The sequence below is a fragment of the Rattus rattus genome, chromosome 2 (genome assembly GCF_011064425.1).
Source record: "Rattus rattus isolate New Zealand chromosome 2, Rrattus_CSIRO_v1, whole genome shotgun sequence".
Classification (NCBI taxonomy): Eukaryota; Metazoa; Chordata; class Mammalia; order Rodentia; family Muridae; genus Rattus; species Rattus rattus.
This window is the reverse complement of record NC_046155.1, coordinates 216,318,535-216,333,920: the sequence shown is the minus strand read 5'-3', so window position 1 is coordinate 216,333,920 and position 15,386 is coordinate 216,318,535. Positions and strand designations below refer to the sequence as shown.

At 48.7% G+C, this 15,386-nt stretch overlaps 1 protein-coding gene across 1 annotated transcript in view; it reads left to right on the top strand.

Annotated features, from left to right (window-relative positions):
- Window positions 1-14,429, top strand: part of Map7 (microtubule associated protein 7) — a 102,228-nt gene extending 87,799 nt beyond the window's left edge. Inside the window, 10 exon segments of the mRNA XM_032894934.1 lie at window positions 906-1,030; window positions 5,661-5,770; window positions 6,026-6,324; window positions 8,178-8,382; window positions 8,973-9,147; window positions 9,277-9,378; window positions 9,728-9,778; window positions 10,061-10,118; window positions 11,844-11,943; window positions 13,859-14,429. Coding sequence (XP_032750825.1) covers window positions 906-1,030; window positions 5,661-5,770; window positions 6,026-6,324; window positions 8,178-8,382; window positions 8,973-9,147; window positions 9,277-9,378; window positions 9,728-9,778; window positions 10,061-10,118; window positions 11,844-11,943; window positions 13,859-14,108 — 1,475 coding nt within the window. The 3' untranslated portion in view covers window positions 14,109-14,429.
- Window positions 14,430-15,386: the final 957 nt, after the last annotated feature.

The following is a 15,386-nucleotide window of genomic DNA, read 5'->3' as shown; positions in this document are numbered from 1 at the left end:
ATTATCCTCAGCCGTGGCTTCCTTCATTTTTTAAACCAAGATCTTTTGTAGTGAGATCTGAAATTCTGGCACTCATGCAATGTTAAATAAACGTCCTTAACCCCGTTGTGTAGTGACGTGAGGAATGTCGTGCTCCTCTGAAGATGGGTGGCCTAAGTTCTGTCCTCAGTGAGACTGTCGCTGCATTCAGCCACAGTGGCAGTCCTAACCCACTGGTGTTCTTCTCCCCATTTTAAATAATTACAGCCCGTCTCCCCATATTTTCTACTCTTGGCTTTGGGAGGGGGGTATCCACCATCTTGTCTTCAAACAGAGCAGAGATCTTTTCCAGCTGTTCTTAAGTATCCATGAAACAAATTTCAAAACGTGGTGAGACTTGGTCAGGGGCACATTGTATCTCAGTCATGTCACCCCTAACTTGGCTCTTGAGACAGTCGTAGACCGTACTTGGCTGCTCACGTGCTTCCTGGTCCTACCTTTAGTTCTGTTGTAATTAGGAAAAAAAAATCTGTCCATAAGCCAGTCTTCATTTAAAAATGTTGTCACAAATACAGGGTTTTCTCCGAACCATTGGTCTGTAGCCATACAAGGCCGCAACTGTCCACAATCAGATTGCTTCTATGCCTTTAGTCATAACTGAAACCAACCAGTAGTGTTACATTCGAGGTCTGTCAGCCGGGCACCTCCCAGGTTTGCAGGTATAAGGAGAGTTGAGGATCTCGGGGCTGGGCACTCTAGGAAATAACATCTCCCCACTTTTTTTTTCTCTCTTCACCTGCTCCTCTGGCTCGCTCTCTCGCGCTCTCTCGCTCGCTCGCTCTCTCGCGCTCTCTCGCTCTCGCTCTCGCTCTCGCTCTCGTGTAAAATCACCTATGCTCTAGTTATCCCCATTTGTCCTCATTTAGCATCTTGCAGCCCCATCACCACGCCCTTCAAAACTGCACACTCTAGAAACCCAGTGGATCGACCAAAACTCTTTATAACGCCGGCCGAGGGCTCTGCGCGGAGGAGGACCATTCACGGGATATCGGTGAGTACTGTCTGGAGAGGCCCGTGTGCCGGGAGTCAGGCCGTTTGTCTGCAGAGCGGGCTCTGCCCTCAGGAAGACTCTAGGCACAAGATCAGGGAAACCGCTACACCCTACCCCACCCCACCATTATAACCCGAGCTGGCTGTGCTCCTGCCCTCACTGCCTCTCACTTGGGGGTCTTGCTCTCCGTAAACATTTGAAGCTGCTCTTTCCTAAAGCACAAATGAGTGGCAGGCCTATTCTGCTGGGACCTTTCTACAAGTAAGTAGTTAGGAAGCATTTTCAGGGTCAGAAACCATGCTGCCTTTGAAGGAAAATAGACCTGGCTTGCTGCCTCGACCTTTTACCCCAACCATAAAGCTGGCGGACCTCTGCGGGTGACTCACTCGAGGGGGTTCTGCCTGCCACAGCCCCTATCTTAAGCACGCTGGAGGATTTGGAAACAGTTTCTGTTGAGTAGGCAACGCTTGTAAGGCTATTGGGCGAGTGTTTGAGGGGAAGGGTAGGTAGTATGTGTACCCTGAGCGTGTGCTGTAAATGCAGCAAGGTCATGAGTGTCTCCTGGAGTCCTTCTTTGTTTAAACTGTGAGCTTATGTGCTGTGCTTGGAAGATGCAGACATTGCTCTACGGCTTTGAACCCTGGACTTCAGTCATGACGTCCCCGTTCCACCATGTCACTGCTTGTCCGGCACGGATGATAATGTGACCTTGGTTGTGGAGGCTAGAGCCTTAAAAAACAAAATAAAAACTAACAAAATTGTGCCAGACAGAGCGGTTCTCATGTTTAAAGCTGATGGATACTTTAAAAGGTTTTACTTAGAGGCATGTGTGAGGGCTGTGAGAGCTTGTGGATTTTTGCCTACGAGAGTTTTTTGTGGGCCCCATCAGTGGGGTTCATAACTGAGGCAGGCTCACAGCCCTGCAGCCAAAGGTGAACCTACTTCTGATGTCTGTGAGCTGGGACTGCACTCGCTTCACAATGCTTTGGAGGTCCTAGCCTCAGACAAAACGTGACAGGGAGCACCTTGGGGGCATACACAGTAGGGGAAAGTATTTGCCGAAGGGAAATTATCTTGACACCTTCTGAAGGTGGTAGAAGCTAAGAAGGCCTGCCAGCCTTTGAGCTTTGGTTCTGTCTGTCGATCCTTCCCATGTGTGATCAGCTAGACTTGTCACTGCCTTGTGATCAAGTGTTTTTAAAGTGTGTACAGGCGAGGGATGTGGCTCAGTGTGTAAAGTGCTTGATGCGCGAGTGTTAGGAGCTCAGACATGAACGGGAAAGACGAGTGTGGCCTCATGGCCATAATGCCAGCATTGGCATATGGACAGACAGACAGACAGACAGATCCACGGGCTTGCTGGCCAGCCCGTCTCGCTGACATGGCAAGCTCCAGGTTCAGTGAGAGACCCTGTCTCAAAATACAAGGAGGGGAAACGATTGAGGAAGTCCCGAGCCCCTGACTTCCATGTGTGCATAGACACCAGCACACGCATGCATACATGCACACACCAAGACGGGAGTTGCAGAATCATGCTAAATCTAAGTTTCTGAACCGCCACACTGTTTTGCCTAGTGACTGCACCCTTTCGAGTTCCTGTCTAAATCATGCATAAGGATTCCAGTTTCTTCATGCCAGCACTCGCTGTTTTCTGTGTTGGTTTTTATAATGTCCAATTTACTAAGCATCAGGGATTCCTCATAATTTTGATGTGCATCTCAGTGGCGTGGCACATCTAAGGGTGTGTGTGTGTGTGTGTGTGTGTGTATGCTGCTGCCGATCCAGTCTGGGCCTTGCACATGCAAGTGCCTTAACACCAAACCTGTACCATCTCAGGCCGGTTTTAAGTCAGGGAACAAGTTATTGCATTGTGGGAGTTAAGTGTTTATTCTAGATAATGGCTCCCAGCCAGAGAGGCATAGGTTGCCTCTTCAGTCTTCTGTGGCTTTTGACCTATAGAAATTTTTGTTTGATGTTCATGTGTCCGTTTTTATATTGTTTCCTGTGCTTTGGGTCCATAAATTAGTAACAAACAGGTCCCGTGATGAGAAACTTTTCTGGATAGTATAATGCCTTTTTACAGTTTTAAGACTCATCCATTTTGAGTTCATGTTCGTTGTATAAAGGAAGAGTCCATTTCACTGTTTCTCATGTGAATATACCACTTCCTCAGTACCATTTGCTCAAGCCTGTCCTTCCCTTGTTGAGTGGTCCCAGACTTCACAATTTCCAGACTATTCGATTGGTCAGCAATCCTGCATCTACATGCCAGTACCATGCTGTTTTAACTGTTACTACTCTAAAATATATTTTAGAACCGGGAAATCGAGCGGTTGAGTTGGTTCCTTTTCAGATATTGTAAACCCCTGCATGTTGGTCGGCAGCTGGTTGGCTTGAGCAGCTCTATGTGCTCAGCATTGTGGAGAGGGTTCAGAGGAAGGACGATTGTAGCTATTGCTACCCATTAACTCACACCAGGATGCAAACCACAGGAGTGAGTGTGTGTGTGTGTGTGTGTGTGTGTGTGTGTGTGTAGTGCCCAGACAGGTGGCTGGATGTAAGGGCAACAGAAGACTGAAAAGAGAAGGACAGAGCCCCAGTTTGGGCTCTCGTGGCCATTGCCAGTTCACTGTCACCTTGATGAAGACTGTCAGAGGGCATAGGTCCATTCCCGGCCCTGGCCCAGGAAACCCAGATGGTCAAAGTTAGGCCCAGGTACCTCACACTGCACTTCTCTTTCTGACTTCCCCACTCTGTCCTCCTTGATCTTATCTAAGCCACATCAAAATATTTTTACAAGCTACGTGTGGTGGTGCGCACCTTTAATCCCAACACTCTGGAGACAAAGGCAGGGAGGTCTCTAGTTCAAGGCCACCCTGGTCTACATAGTAAGTTCAGGACAGCTAGAGACCCTACACACACAGACACACACAGACATACACAGACACAGACACACACAGACACACAGACACACACACACAGACACACACACACACAAGAGATGGGCCAGCAACAGATAAAGGTACGTACTCGCTGGCAAGCAGGATGATCCCAGTTCCATCCCCAGAGCCTACATGCCAGAAGGAGAAAACCAACTCTTTCACAAGTTGTCCTTTGACTCAACACAGGCATATACTCAAAACGGAATAAACAAATAAGGAAATAAATAAATGTATGTTTTAAAATGTTTTTAAGGGCTGGAGAGATGGCTCAGTGGTTAAGAGCACTGACTGCTCTTCCAGAGGTGCTAAGTTCAGTTCCCAGCAACCACAGGGTGGCTCACAACCGTCTGTAGTGGGATCCGATGCCCCCTTCTGGTGTGTCTGAAGACAGCTACAGTGTACTTATATATAATAAATAAATGTTTTTAAAGGAAAAAGGAAGGACTTGCCTTGGTACTTTAGCCTTAGGAAGAAAGGCAGGCCCTGCCCCCTAGTTCAGTCTCCCCAGCCTCTGTTCACCTCTCCGGAGTGAACCGGCCTGGTGACTGCGGTTCACCGCCCAGAGACTGCACCCGTTCAAGGCCCACCTGCCTTTGAGGAGTCAGTCAGAGCTGAGGGTGGTCGTGCAACTGGATTGAGACAGACCGGGCCCCCGCACGGTGGAAAGCTCCCCTTTGCCCTCAGCTCTTCTGGGGTAGGAACTCAGCAGAGATAGTAGCGACACCGGGGGTCTCCTACGCTTGCAGCCCTGTCAGCCAGCTAGGACACTGCTCCAGAGCTCTGGAAGTTAGGAGAGAAGCAACCTAAACGCAGAGGGAGCCTCGTGAGTGCTCACTGGCAGCCCTGGCTGAGTGCGGTGAGCCTGCCCCATGTTCCCTGGTGCTGTATTGGCCAGAGGTGCCTGGCCAGCCTCCCTGCCGCCATAGCAGGTCAGAGCCTTGGAGCTTTCTACTTTTTCTCTTCTTCTTCTTCTGGACTTTGTTCTCCCCCTCCTCCATTCTCTCCCCTCCCCTCCCTGCCCCCAGCTTGAGATTCTTCAAATACCTGGGCTTCCTCTTGCCTCCTTCCATCCCCTCCCAGCTCTTCCCTGTTGACTTCAGAACCTCAGAACCCATCTCTGGTCTTCTCTGGCTGGGCACTAGGCAGCCATCGGGGAGGGCTGGTGTTTCCATCCACTGTTGGAACCCTTCCTGGGGAAGAACTCACCCTAGCCCCACTTTCCTTGGGGAGAAAAGGGGACTACGGATCTGAGATAAGACATGGAAACAAATGACTAAGTGATGGTATTTTCCAAAGCAGAAGAAAACTGCTAAAGAATACAAAGGTAGAATATGCTTAAAGGTTTTTTTAAATGGAGCTGGACGTGTGGCTCAGTGGTAGGGCACTGGCCTTGTATGAAGCCTGGGGTTTAATCCTCAGTGTGGCAAAAACAAAAGGAGCATCTATGAGAGACAAGGTAAGGTGATTCCAGGTAATGTTAGAAAGCATAGACGATTTTTAAAAATTTGTACTTTTTTGTTTATTTTTTGAGATTATAATATCATTATATCATTTCCCCCTTTCCTTTACTCCCTTCATGACGTAGTTTAGGAACTGTCTAAAATTCTTAAAAACACTGGATGGTCTGTAGTTTGTCGTTGGATATCATTAATATGAAAGTTCTAATTATCGAGTTTCCCTGAACCCAGAGCTATAAAAGAGAACGAGAACACATTCCCTTCCACGTTTCCCCTGGTGTCCGAAGGACTCTGTCTCCATCTAATCTCAAGGCGAGATCCCCAGCTCCAGCCCGCCTTTGGTGAGTGTGGTGGAGGAGGAAGGGAGGGTCCACATTGGAGAATTAGCTCTGTCCTCAACTGTGCCTGTGACCTTGGGGACAGCAAGCTGCCTGTTAGCAAAAGGAGAAAGGAATCGTTAGCGGTTCCTTTTCCACATTTACCACAAACAGGAAAACACTCCTATCCCAATGTCTGCTCGGTTTTACACGTGTGGGTGTTGTGGGTTCAGGTAAGCCGGTCCTGACCACTCATTGTCCCTGTCTTCTGTGGCCCAGGCCCCCATCCAAGTCCATGCCTCATCTGCCCGGGATACCCCGACCGGCATCCTCCTTGACTCCTGGCCCCGTCAGAGCTGCTGCTTCTTCCTCGTCTCCTGGCAACATCCGCCCTGTCAAGAGAGAAGTGAAAGTGGAGCCTGAGAAAAAAGACCCCGAGAAGAAAGTGGCCAGTGACCCCACAATAAAGGGCAGGGTGCCATTAGTGAAGGTGGAGGAGGTCACAGTTGAAGAGAGGACACCCGTGAAGCCACCTGACCCTGGTAAGAATGGACCGGCTGGTGCTGGCGTGTGAGCCCGTGTTCTCTGGGCTTGCCCTGTTTGTGCATGGTTTTATTTAACTCCTTTTTCATTACTGGGTATTAGAAATTCATGTTCTCATTCTTTCTCTTCTCTCCCCACCCATTCCTGTCTCTCTCTCCCTTCACTCTGCATTGTGAGTGCACTGTGTGGCCAAGGACGGCCTTGACCTTTTTAATCCCTTTTGTGGTTTCCTCCCACGTTGCTAAGAGAACAGGTATATGTCATCAGGCCCAGTCTGATGGCGCCTTGGCATTAGGCTTGGACTCTGCATACCAGGCAGGCACTCCAAGCAACTTCCACAGCCTAATCTGTATTTTTTAAAATATTTTCAAAGGATTTCTAAAAATATTAAACTGACACCTCCAGAATTTTTCAGACCACAAATCCTGGCCTTACCTCAGATCTACTGGGTCAGAATATCTGCTCAAGAACAAACCACTTCCACACCAGATTTGAGGACCACTGGTTTAGTGTAGTGTCCGACAGAGATCAGAGGCCCAGTGGTTGTCTTCGGTAAGATAAGTCAGTGCTGTTTGGCGTCCCCAGGAACTAGGAATTCAATATTTTCTTGCTGAAAATTATTTTCACATAAAATACAATTTGAGGTTTGAGGGTGGAACCCAAGAACAAGTTACAATGTTGGAATAGAAGGGTCCAGGGCTGGCTTCATTCCAAAGGAAGATAAGGACCCAAAACAGCAAAATGCTGTGAAAGACTGGGCCTGTATTTCTTACTGGTAATCCTAGCTGTGGTGGAGGCCGAAGCTCTCAGATGTCAAGTTCAAGGCCTGTCTGAGATGGGCAACTCAATGAGAGTAAAAACCAGGTATACAAAGGGCTGGGTGTGTTGCTCTGTGGTCTGGTGCTTGCCCAGCATGCATGAGGGTCGAGATTCAATCCCAAGGGAAAAGGAGAAGGGGAGAGAAAGCTGTGGACTGAGTCAGACTGTGATCTTGCAAAGGAGCATTTGGGAATGAAGTCTCTGGTGCCACCCGACACCAGAGTCATGACAAGACCACTCAAGTTCCGTTCTCAGTCGTCCTCCTAAATCTAAACCCAGTTGAACATTTCCCCAAAGCACTCTTGGGACCAGACGTGTGGCAGTTGTGTGCCTGTCCCTGGAAAGGCTATTGCTTCCTCCTGGCTAGGAAGTCTCACCATGTATCCCAGGCTGTCTCCCAAGTGCTGAGCTTAAAGGTGTGTCACCACACCCTCGGGAAAAGAGGACACTTAGCAAAGTAGAATGGTGCACACTTTTGACCCCAAGTTAGGCGGCTAGAGCAGGAAGATCGTGAACTGGCTCTGAACAAGCCCTGAGCTTCACAAAAATCCTGTGTCCAGAATGGGGTGGGGGTATTTTAAACCTTAATCAAAGTAAATAAAAGACACCTCTTGGTTGGGTGTCCCCTGCCCAGCCTGAGTCCTGGGTGTGGCCTGGGTGCTAATGATGCCTTTTAAAAGGCTTCCATGCTGTAGCAACAAAGTCACCAAAGCAGAGATACTTGTAATAAAAGGCGAATGGCAGGCTTGCCTTCACTCTGCTGGGAGTAGAGCTTCCCACAGACCCAGACACGGGCCTCGGTACACAGTTATTGCTAACTGATTTAACTGTTGTGACAGTAAGACGTGACAGAGTGAGCTTTGTCGAATGTCTCACTTAGGCATGCAGCTTTGTTGTCGGTTGCTTGGCTACAGATGGACAGAATATGGCGAAACCGTGAGAACACACAGTGGTGCACGTTCCCTTCTCTTTGAGAATGATGAGTCCCAGACCTGGGGCGGGGGAATGCCAGTTTCTGTCCCTTGGGCTTTCGTTCCACTTGGTTTTCTCCTTGTACCTATTTGTACAGCTGTACCAGCCCCCAATCCAGCTACGGACCCAGCCCCAGCACCACCATCACCATCCTCTGTGAGTGTCGGTGTAGTTCCTAAGACTTCTGCAGGCACCACTGACCCAGAAGAGGCTACGAGGCTGCTGGCTGAGAAGAGGCGTCTAGCCAGAGAGCAAAGGGAGAAGGAAGAACGGGAGAGGAAGGAGAAGGAAGAGCTGGAGAGGTAAGGGCTGTTAGTGCCCTACAGCCAGAGAAGGCACCGCACTTGTGTTCCTCCTGCTCCCTCCAGAGCGTGGAGGGTCAGTCCCGAGCCACACTTGCTCATTGGATGCTGAGTATCGAGCCTAGGACTTGTCTATGCCAGGCAAACACTCTATCAACTGAACTACATCCCCAGAACTAGTCTTAAAATCAAATTTTCTTCTGAATAGCAGCATACCAACATGGGTAAGAAAATGTCTAAAAGGTGGAAAGTTCTGTCTAATTCAAGGAGTTGCATACATTTTGAGTTCTTTCTGTTCTCTGAATGCTTGGAGGATGTCTGTGTAGATGTATGAGCATCTATGTTCAGGTAGTCAAGTCTCCCCCCTTTAAAGATGAGTTGTAGCTCCTCTGAAAAAGCAAGCCACCCCCCAATATCATTGCTCGTATGCTGCTTCGGACAGAAATGACGCTGGAGGTGGGGAGGATGAGGGGAGTTTGTTCCACATCCGCAGGAGAATGTGGCCAAGGCTGGGCTCTCCTCCAGGTCTGCTGCCCTTGTCATACCCGGCATCTCTCGGAAGAAGTGCCTTCATTCTTGTCTTTTCCCAGACAAAAGAGAGAGGAATTGGCGCGAAGGGTGGCTGAAGAGCGAAGTCGCAGGGAAGAGGAAGCGCGCAGGCTGGAAGCTGAGCAGGCGCGCAAGAGAGAGGAGCTGGCGCTGCGTCTGGCTGAAGAGGAGCGGGAGCGGTGGGAGAGGGAGGAGGTGGAGCGCGTGCAGAAGCAGGTGTGGACCACGGGGTTTGCGGGGGTGGGAGGGGTGGTCTCCAAGGTGAGTAGGGTGCTGGGCGCCATCATGGTCTCTGCCTGCCTGCCCGCGGGGGAGCCTAAGCAGTGGTAGCAATTTTATTTTCAGAAAGAAGAAGAAGCCCGAGCCCGGGAGGAGGCAGAGAAGGCTCGGCAGGAACGAGAGAAACATTTTCAGAAAGAAGAGCAGGAGCGCCTGGAGAGGAAGAAGGTAGGGGCTAAGGTTGAAGCCTGGACCGGGCATGGTTCTGGGTCTCAGGTTGCCTGAAGCCAAAAGACTGGTGCTTTGGTCAGGAACAAAATGTTCTCTCCTTGCCCAAGAAACGGCCCTCAGTATTAATTCCAAGAAAGCCCCCAGAATCTCCACCTTCCCCAGAGCAAGGTATTCCACCGCAGGAGCTGAAGTGGTTCCCACCTCTAGTAATAAATCCAGTTAGACAAAGAACTGCGGATCATATTTTCTCTTCATTCTAATAATCTGTTACTTCTTATTATGGCCGGGACGTGCCAGACTGACGTGTGTCGTGTATCTCATCCGCTCTTCTGTGCTCTTTTTGCAGCGACTTGAAGAGATCATGAGAAGAACCAGGAGGACAGAGACAGCGGATAAGGTGCTGCCTTGGCCTCTTCTAGCTACTCTTGTTCCGGGAGGCAGTCATGCCCCTCAGGCTGGCCTCACTGAACATGGCCTTGAACATCCTACCTCTCCTGCCTGCTTCCCAAGTGCTGGGGACTGCAGGCCTGTGCCCTGCTGGCTCTAACTGTCCTTGACATGGCTTTTTTTTCCTTTCCAGTCACCCCTGTGCCTTAGAGATCACACCCAGGTCCTTACAGGTATCCAGTGAGCACTTTGGAACTTCAGCTTAAAGTTCTATGTTGGTTTCTTTTTCTAGAAAACCACTGGGCAAAGCAATGGTGACATAGTCAAAGGAGTTCTCGCCGGGGAGACAGGTATCTCTGCTGTCAGTGCACGCGTGCGTGTGTGTGCCCACAGATCTGCTGTCAGTGCACGAGTACGTGTGTGTGTGTGCCCACAGATCTGCTGTCAGTGCACATGTGTGCCCACAGAGGCCGGAAGAGGATGTCTGGTCTCCTGGTTGCAAACTGCCTGGCATGGCAGATTTTAACCACTGAGCCATCTCTCCAGTCTCTAAGACAGTGGTTCTCAACCTGTGGGTCACAAGCCCTTTGGGGGTGGAATAGCCGATATTTACATCATGACTCATAACTAAGTAGCAAAATTACAGTTATGAAGTAGCAACAAAAATATTTTTGGTTGGGGTCACCACAGTGTGAGCTGGATGAAACGGTTACAGCGTTAGGAAGGCTGAGAACCACTGGTCTAACTGATGACTTTATAAGATTTATTTATTTTATGTGAGTACACTTGCTCTCTTCAGACACACCAGAGGAGGGCACCAGATCCCAATACAGACGGTTGTGAGCCACCATGTGGTTGCTGGGAATTGAACTCAGGACCTCTGGAAGAGCAGTCAGTGCTCTAACCACTGAGCCATGTCTCCAGCCCCTGACTGATGACTTTAAATGTGCACATCCTGATAGGATTTTGTCTGACCTAGATTCTAGATCTGAATTCTCAGTATACCTGAGGAGAATCCTAAGCTCCTTGTCCTCCTCCCTCTGACTCCCAAGTGCTAGTATTACATATAGGCCCACACTGCCACCCCCAGCTTAGACTTACACATTCATAACTTGTATTTATGACAAGTCTTAGAATAAAAGATTTAAAACATTCTCTCTCTAAATCTGACTTCAAGAGAAGTACACTTTAAAACAGGCTGATTTCATTATAATTTGTTCTTTAACAAGTAACCATGGTCTTTGGGGAACTTACTGTTTCTTGGAGATTTTAAAACGTAAATAAAAGTGGAGTCACCTTAATTTCTGTAGCCCCGTCTAGAATTAGTTTTGTCTCTGCGTAAAGCTCCTGGGCAGTGGCGATCATGTGGCGATCCCAGGCTTAGTCACTGATGCTCTGGTCGTGTTTGTCCAGAGAACACCCTACATTAACCCTCCGTGTTGGTTTGCTCTGCTCAGAATTGAACCAGTTCAAGTGTAGCAGCTCACCCAGCCCCATTGCCTAACGTGGCATTTCCAAGGTTACTGCTGATAGGGGCTGTCGAGGATGATAAGACTTCAATATACCCCGCCTTAGGTTTGGGTCAGATGTCAATACGGTTGCCTTAAGCTGAACTCCCTACGTTGAGTAGCAAATTAGGTGGTGAAGTTAGGGATGCACACTGTGAGCCTCCATTTGTGAAATCACATCCTTCTAAGTGTGACTGAACTCAGCTGAGTTTGTAAAGCATGGATTCCTCTCCTACAGGGATTTGCTCTGAATCCCTCAGGAAGAGTGTTCTGTGTCAGCCAGTCACCTCCTCAGCTGCTTTGATTTCAGTGTGTATGTCCAGAACTAGCTTAGCACAAACAAAACTAATGCTAACAGTTATTTCTGCTCTTCAACTGACTGAGAGTGCAAACTGGCCGTGTTAACACGGGCAAAGCCTGTCAGGCAGGAAGGATTAGGGCTTGGCTTGCCCAGCATCCCACGGGCAGTGAGTTGTCCAGTCAGGTCCTAGATCCAGGTTCTGGTTCCTAGCGAGTGGGCTTGATGGTGATTTATTAGTAACTGTTTGCTCTCCTTCCTCTGTGCAGAGGTGTCTGCCCTGCCAGGTGTGAACTCTCCAGGACATGTCGGGTCTGCAGACAGCACACATGGAGTGGCTTTGCAGCAATCAAAAGTGACCACAGAGAGGTGAGTTCAGCAACTGAGGCCTTTTTCAGAGGGGTGTGTGTGTGTGTGTGTGTGTGTGTGTGTGTGTGTGTGTGTGTGTTACAAACTACTGCTATGTTCTTCCCACTCAGGTAGAATGCCAGAGTTTTAACTGAAAGGTTTATTCTTAATTTGTCACCGTAATTTTTTATAGAACTTGTAACTCTAAATAAGGAAAGGGAAGTCACTCTTTTCTTTACTCCTCATGGTGAGGTTTGAATGCATGTTAAAGAAGATTGTAGCCAGCCTCACTGGTGCAACCTTGCAAACCTGGCTTCTTGGAAATCTGAAGCAGAGTAAAAAAAAATGCAAGGCCAGCTTGGGCTACAGAGAGAGCTCAAAGCAGAATGGCCTGCTTAGAACAGAAATGGAGAGGAGGGGGAAGGACTCAGCTCCTCCTGTACGACGAGTGTGTCAAATGCCAGTGTTTTTGATGTATTGAAAAGGCTGGGTACAATAACCCCAGGATTTAAGGAAACTGAGGCATGAGATTATTGGAGATTTGACTGGTCAGCGCTGCATAGCAAGACTGTTCAGAAACCAAAAGAGAGATGACCGTTGGTTCATGACTATAATTCCAACACATAGGAGACTAAAGAAGTTGGATTTGAGGCCAACCTGGGCTACAGAATGAGACACTCCCCCTCCCCCCAACTCAACAACAAAGGAAAACTCATAAAACAAGAGCAAGAAAGCACACACTTGTAATCCCAGAACCTGGGATACTGAGACAGGAATGCCTGAAATTCAAGGTTTATCCTTAGCTACGTTTCATTGGGTCTAGCCTGACCTCCAGATTGACGGTACCCCGTCTTCATACAGAGACGATGGGAGCTAATTTACATCCTCACCAGCCACGGATAAGGTTCTTCCCTGTTTTGCATCCTGGCCAGGACTCTTGTTCAGGCCCTAAGCCCTCTCCTCCGGTATGCTTTCCACATAACAATTCCCCACTAAAAGCTTAGAGAATGTTATGGGCATCAGGTTCTCATGCCGGTTGACCTGTAACTAACTCATTGCGTAGACCAGGCTAGCCTCGTTTACAGAGATCCTCCTGACTCTGCCTCCCGAGTGCTAGAACTAGAGATGTCTGCCACCATGCCCAGGCTCACATAGAACTGGAAAAGGTGGGACCAGCAAAATGGCTCAGCAGGTAGAAGTGAGTGTCATCGATCCCGATGACCTGAGCCCCATCCCCAGGACCCTCTCATTAGAAGGAGAGAACTGTCTCCTCAGGTTGCTTTCGACCTTTTCTTGCCTAAACACCATGGCAAGTACATGTCTGTGCTCACACACAAATAAGTTAATGTAATTTAATTTCTCTAAGAATTGAAAAAGTCAGGTGTGGCGGCTGGCACATTTCTTTCATCCCAGGCAGAGGCAGGTGGATCTCTCTGAGTTCAGGGCCAATCTGTTCTGCATAGTAAGTTCCAGGATAGCCAGGACTATGTAGAGACACCGTATCTCAAGGTATAAAGTAAAGATATTGAAGAGCTGATGATGGCCTGTCTCCATTGGTAATGGTCGTTCTAACAAACGTCCTATCTGATGAACTTTATACATTTTTTAATATAAGATGCGAATCTGTCTCAGCTCCCCATCCATTTGCTAATAATGATATGGTCAATGTCGTATCTTTATTGATTATTGGAGGGCACCTGTGTGGAGGCTAGGGGACAATCTTGTGATGTTCTCCCCTTCCTCTTGTGGGTGGATTCTGGGAGCAAACCGGGTTATCAGGGCTGCCATCGTCTGGCAGCAAATGCCTCCCCTCCCGGACCATCTTTATGGCCCTGAGTTTGTGTTTTATTTCAAAGCCATAAAATCATTTTAAAATTATTGTTCTAAAATTAAGCTTAATTTTAATCATCTCATTTTTGATCTTTCACATCCCCAGTTCTCCAGATTTGGAGAAGCAGCCAAATGAAAATGGAATGTCCACACAAAATGAAAATTTTGAAGAAATTATAAACTTACCTGTTGGATCAAAAGCGTCCAGATTAGACGTCACCAACGAGAGCCCAGAAATTCCCTTGAAACCAATTTTGGCCTTTAATGACGAAGGGACACTTGGGCCCCTACCTCAGGTGGATGGTGTGCAGACACAACAGACCACAGGTGAGCTAGCTGCCGACTGCTTTCTCTGATCCATCAGAACTGATACCCGAGAGAGGATGAGTGGTGGTTTTGTCCTTTGAGGGAACAAGAAAGCCATTGTCGAAAAAATGGTGCATGATCATGGATTGAATTTTAAGGTGCTCTGGGCAACTTCTAGGCCCTTCCTGCCTTCCTCCCATTCAGTCTCAGGCACCCCCAGCCTTGTCCAGCAGCACTGGTGCCAGCACCAGAGAGGCTCCATGTGGAATAGACTCCTGGGCCAGCTTCACTGGCAGTGATTGAGTTTGTCCGTCTTCCGTGGGCCGTCGATTATAGACTGCCTTCAGTTTGGGTTCTCTTGCCATTTCTCTCTCATTTAGGTTTGGCAACCTTGGCGCCAACAACATAACTACTGTCTCTTTAAAATACAACACGACACAGATAGGAGAGCAGTAGTAAGAACCGAGCTGCAAGCCGGGATCTCACTGAGCCTGAGCTGGTTCTACTTGAGAGCCCGCCTGGGCCTCTCTTACACAGTCCTCAAGACAAGCGGCCCTGGAGTCTCCATGCAGGAAGAGCAATAGCTCCACCAGGACCAAAGTAAAGAGCCAGATCAAACTTGACCAACCCAGTGTCATGGCAGCTCCGTAGCACAGTCCCTGTCAGGGAGAAGGGGGACAGGCCTAGCTCGCCCACACGCACTCACAAGCCTGGGCTTTGTCTACCCACCTCCCAGCACACCATTCACTCATCAGCATTCCCCATACTGCTCCTGGGACGGGAACCAGCCAGTCCCAGACACTGAAGTGGAGTCAGTGAAGCCCTACATCCTTAACTAGAGAAGGAAGCCGTCCCTGGAGGGCCAGGCTCTCTTCTCCTCTAGGGTACTATTGGCCTTGGTGAAATCCGTCTTCTGGGCTGTAAAAGTGGTGACACAGCCCCTGTAGCCTGGCCTTGTGATTGCTCAGCCTCTAAGCAACTTAATGTTCTGTTGCTTCCTCATCTGTCGTATCCCACATTTGCAGGAAGGAAGGAACGTCCCCGGCATTCTGCCTCACTAACTGTTTTAAATCATCCTTTTCCACCCACCATCTTTCCCCGGGAGGTAGTCTAGGCTCTGGTCATAAGTGGAACACGTATACCGCTCCTTCTGGTGTCCATTTATTTATAAACATTTCTTCGTCCTCCATTGAAGCCTGGAGCCTTACGCATTGAACGACAAATGAACGTAGTCTTCTTAGAGGTTATGGATTTAAGTTCTCTAAGCATGGCGTTTCTAAGTCAGTGATATTCCCTAAGAGAAATGGAAGGCTATGCATTTTTCCTAG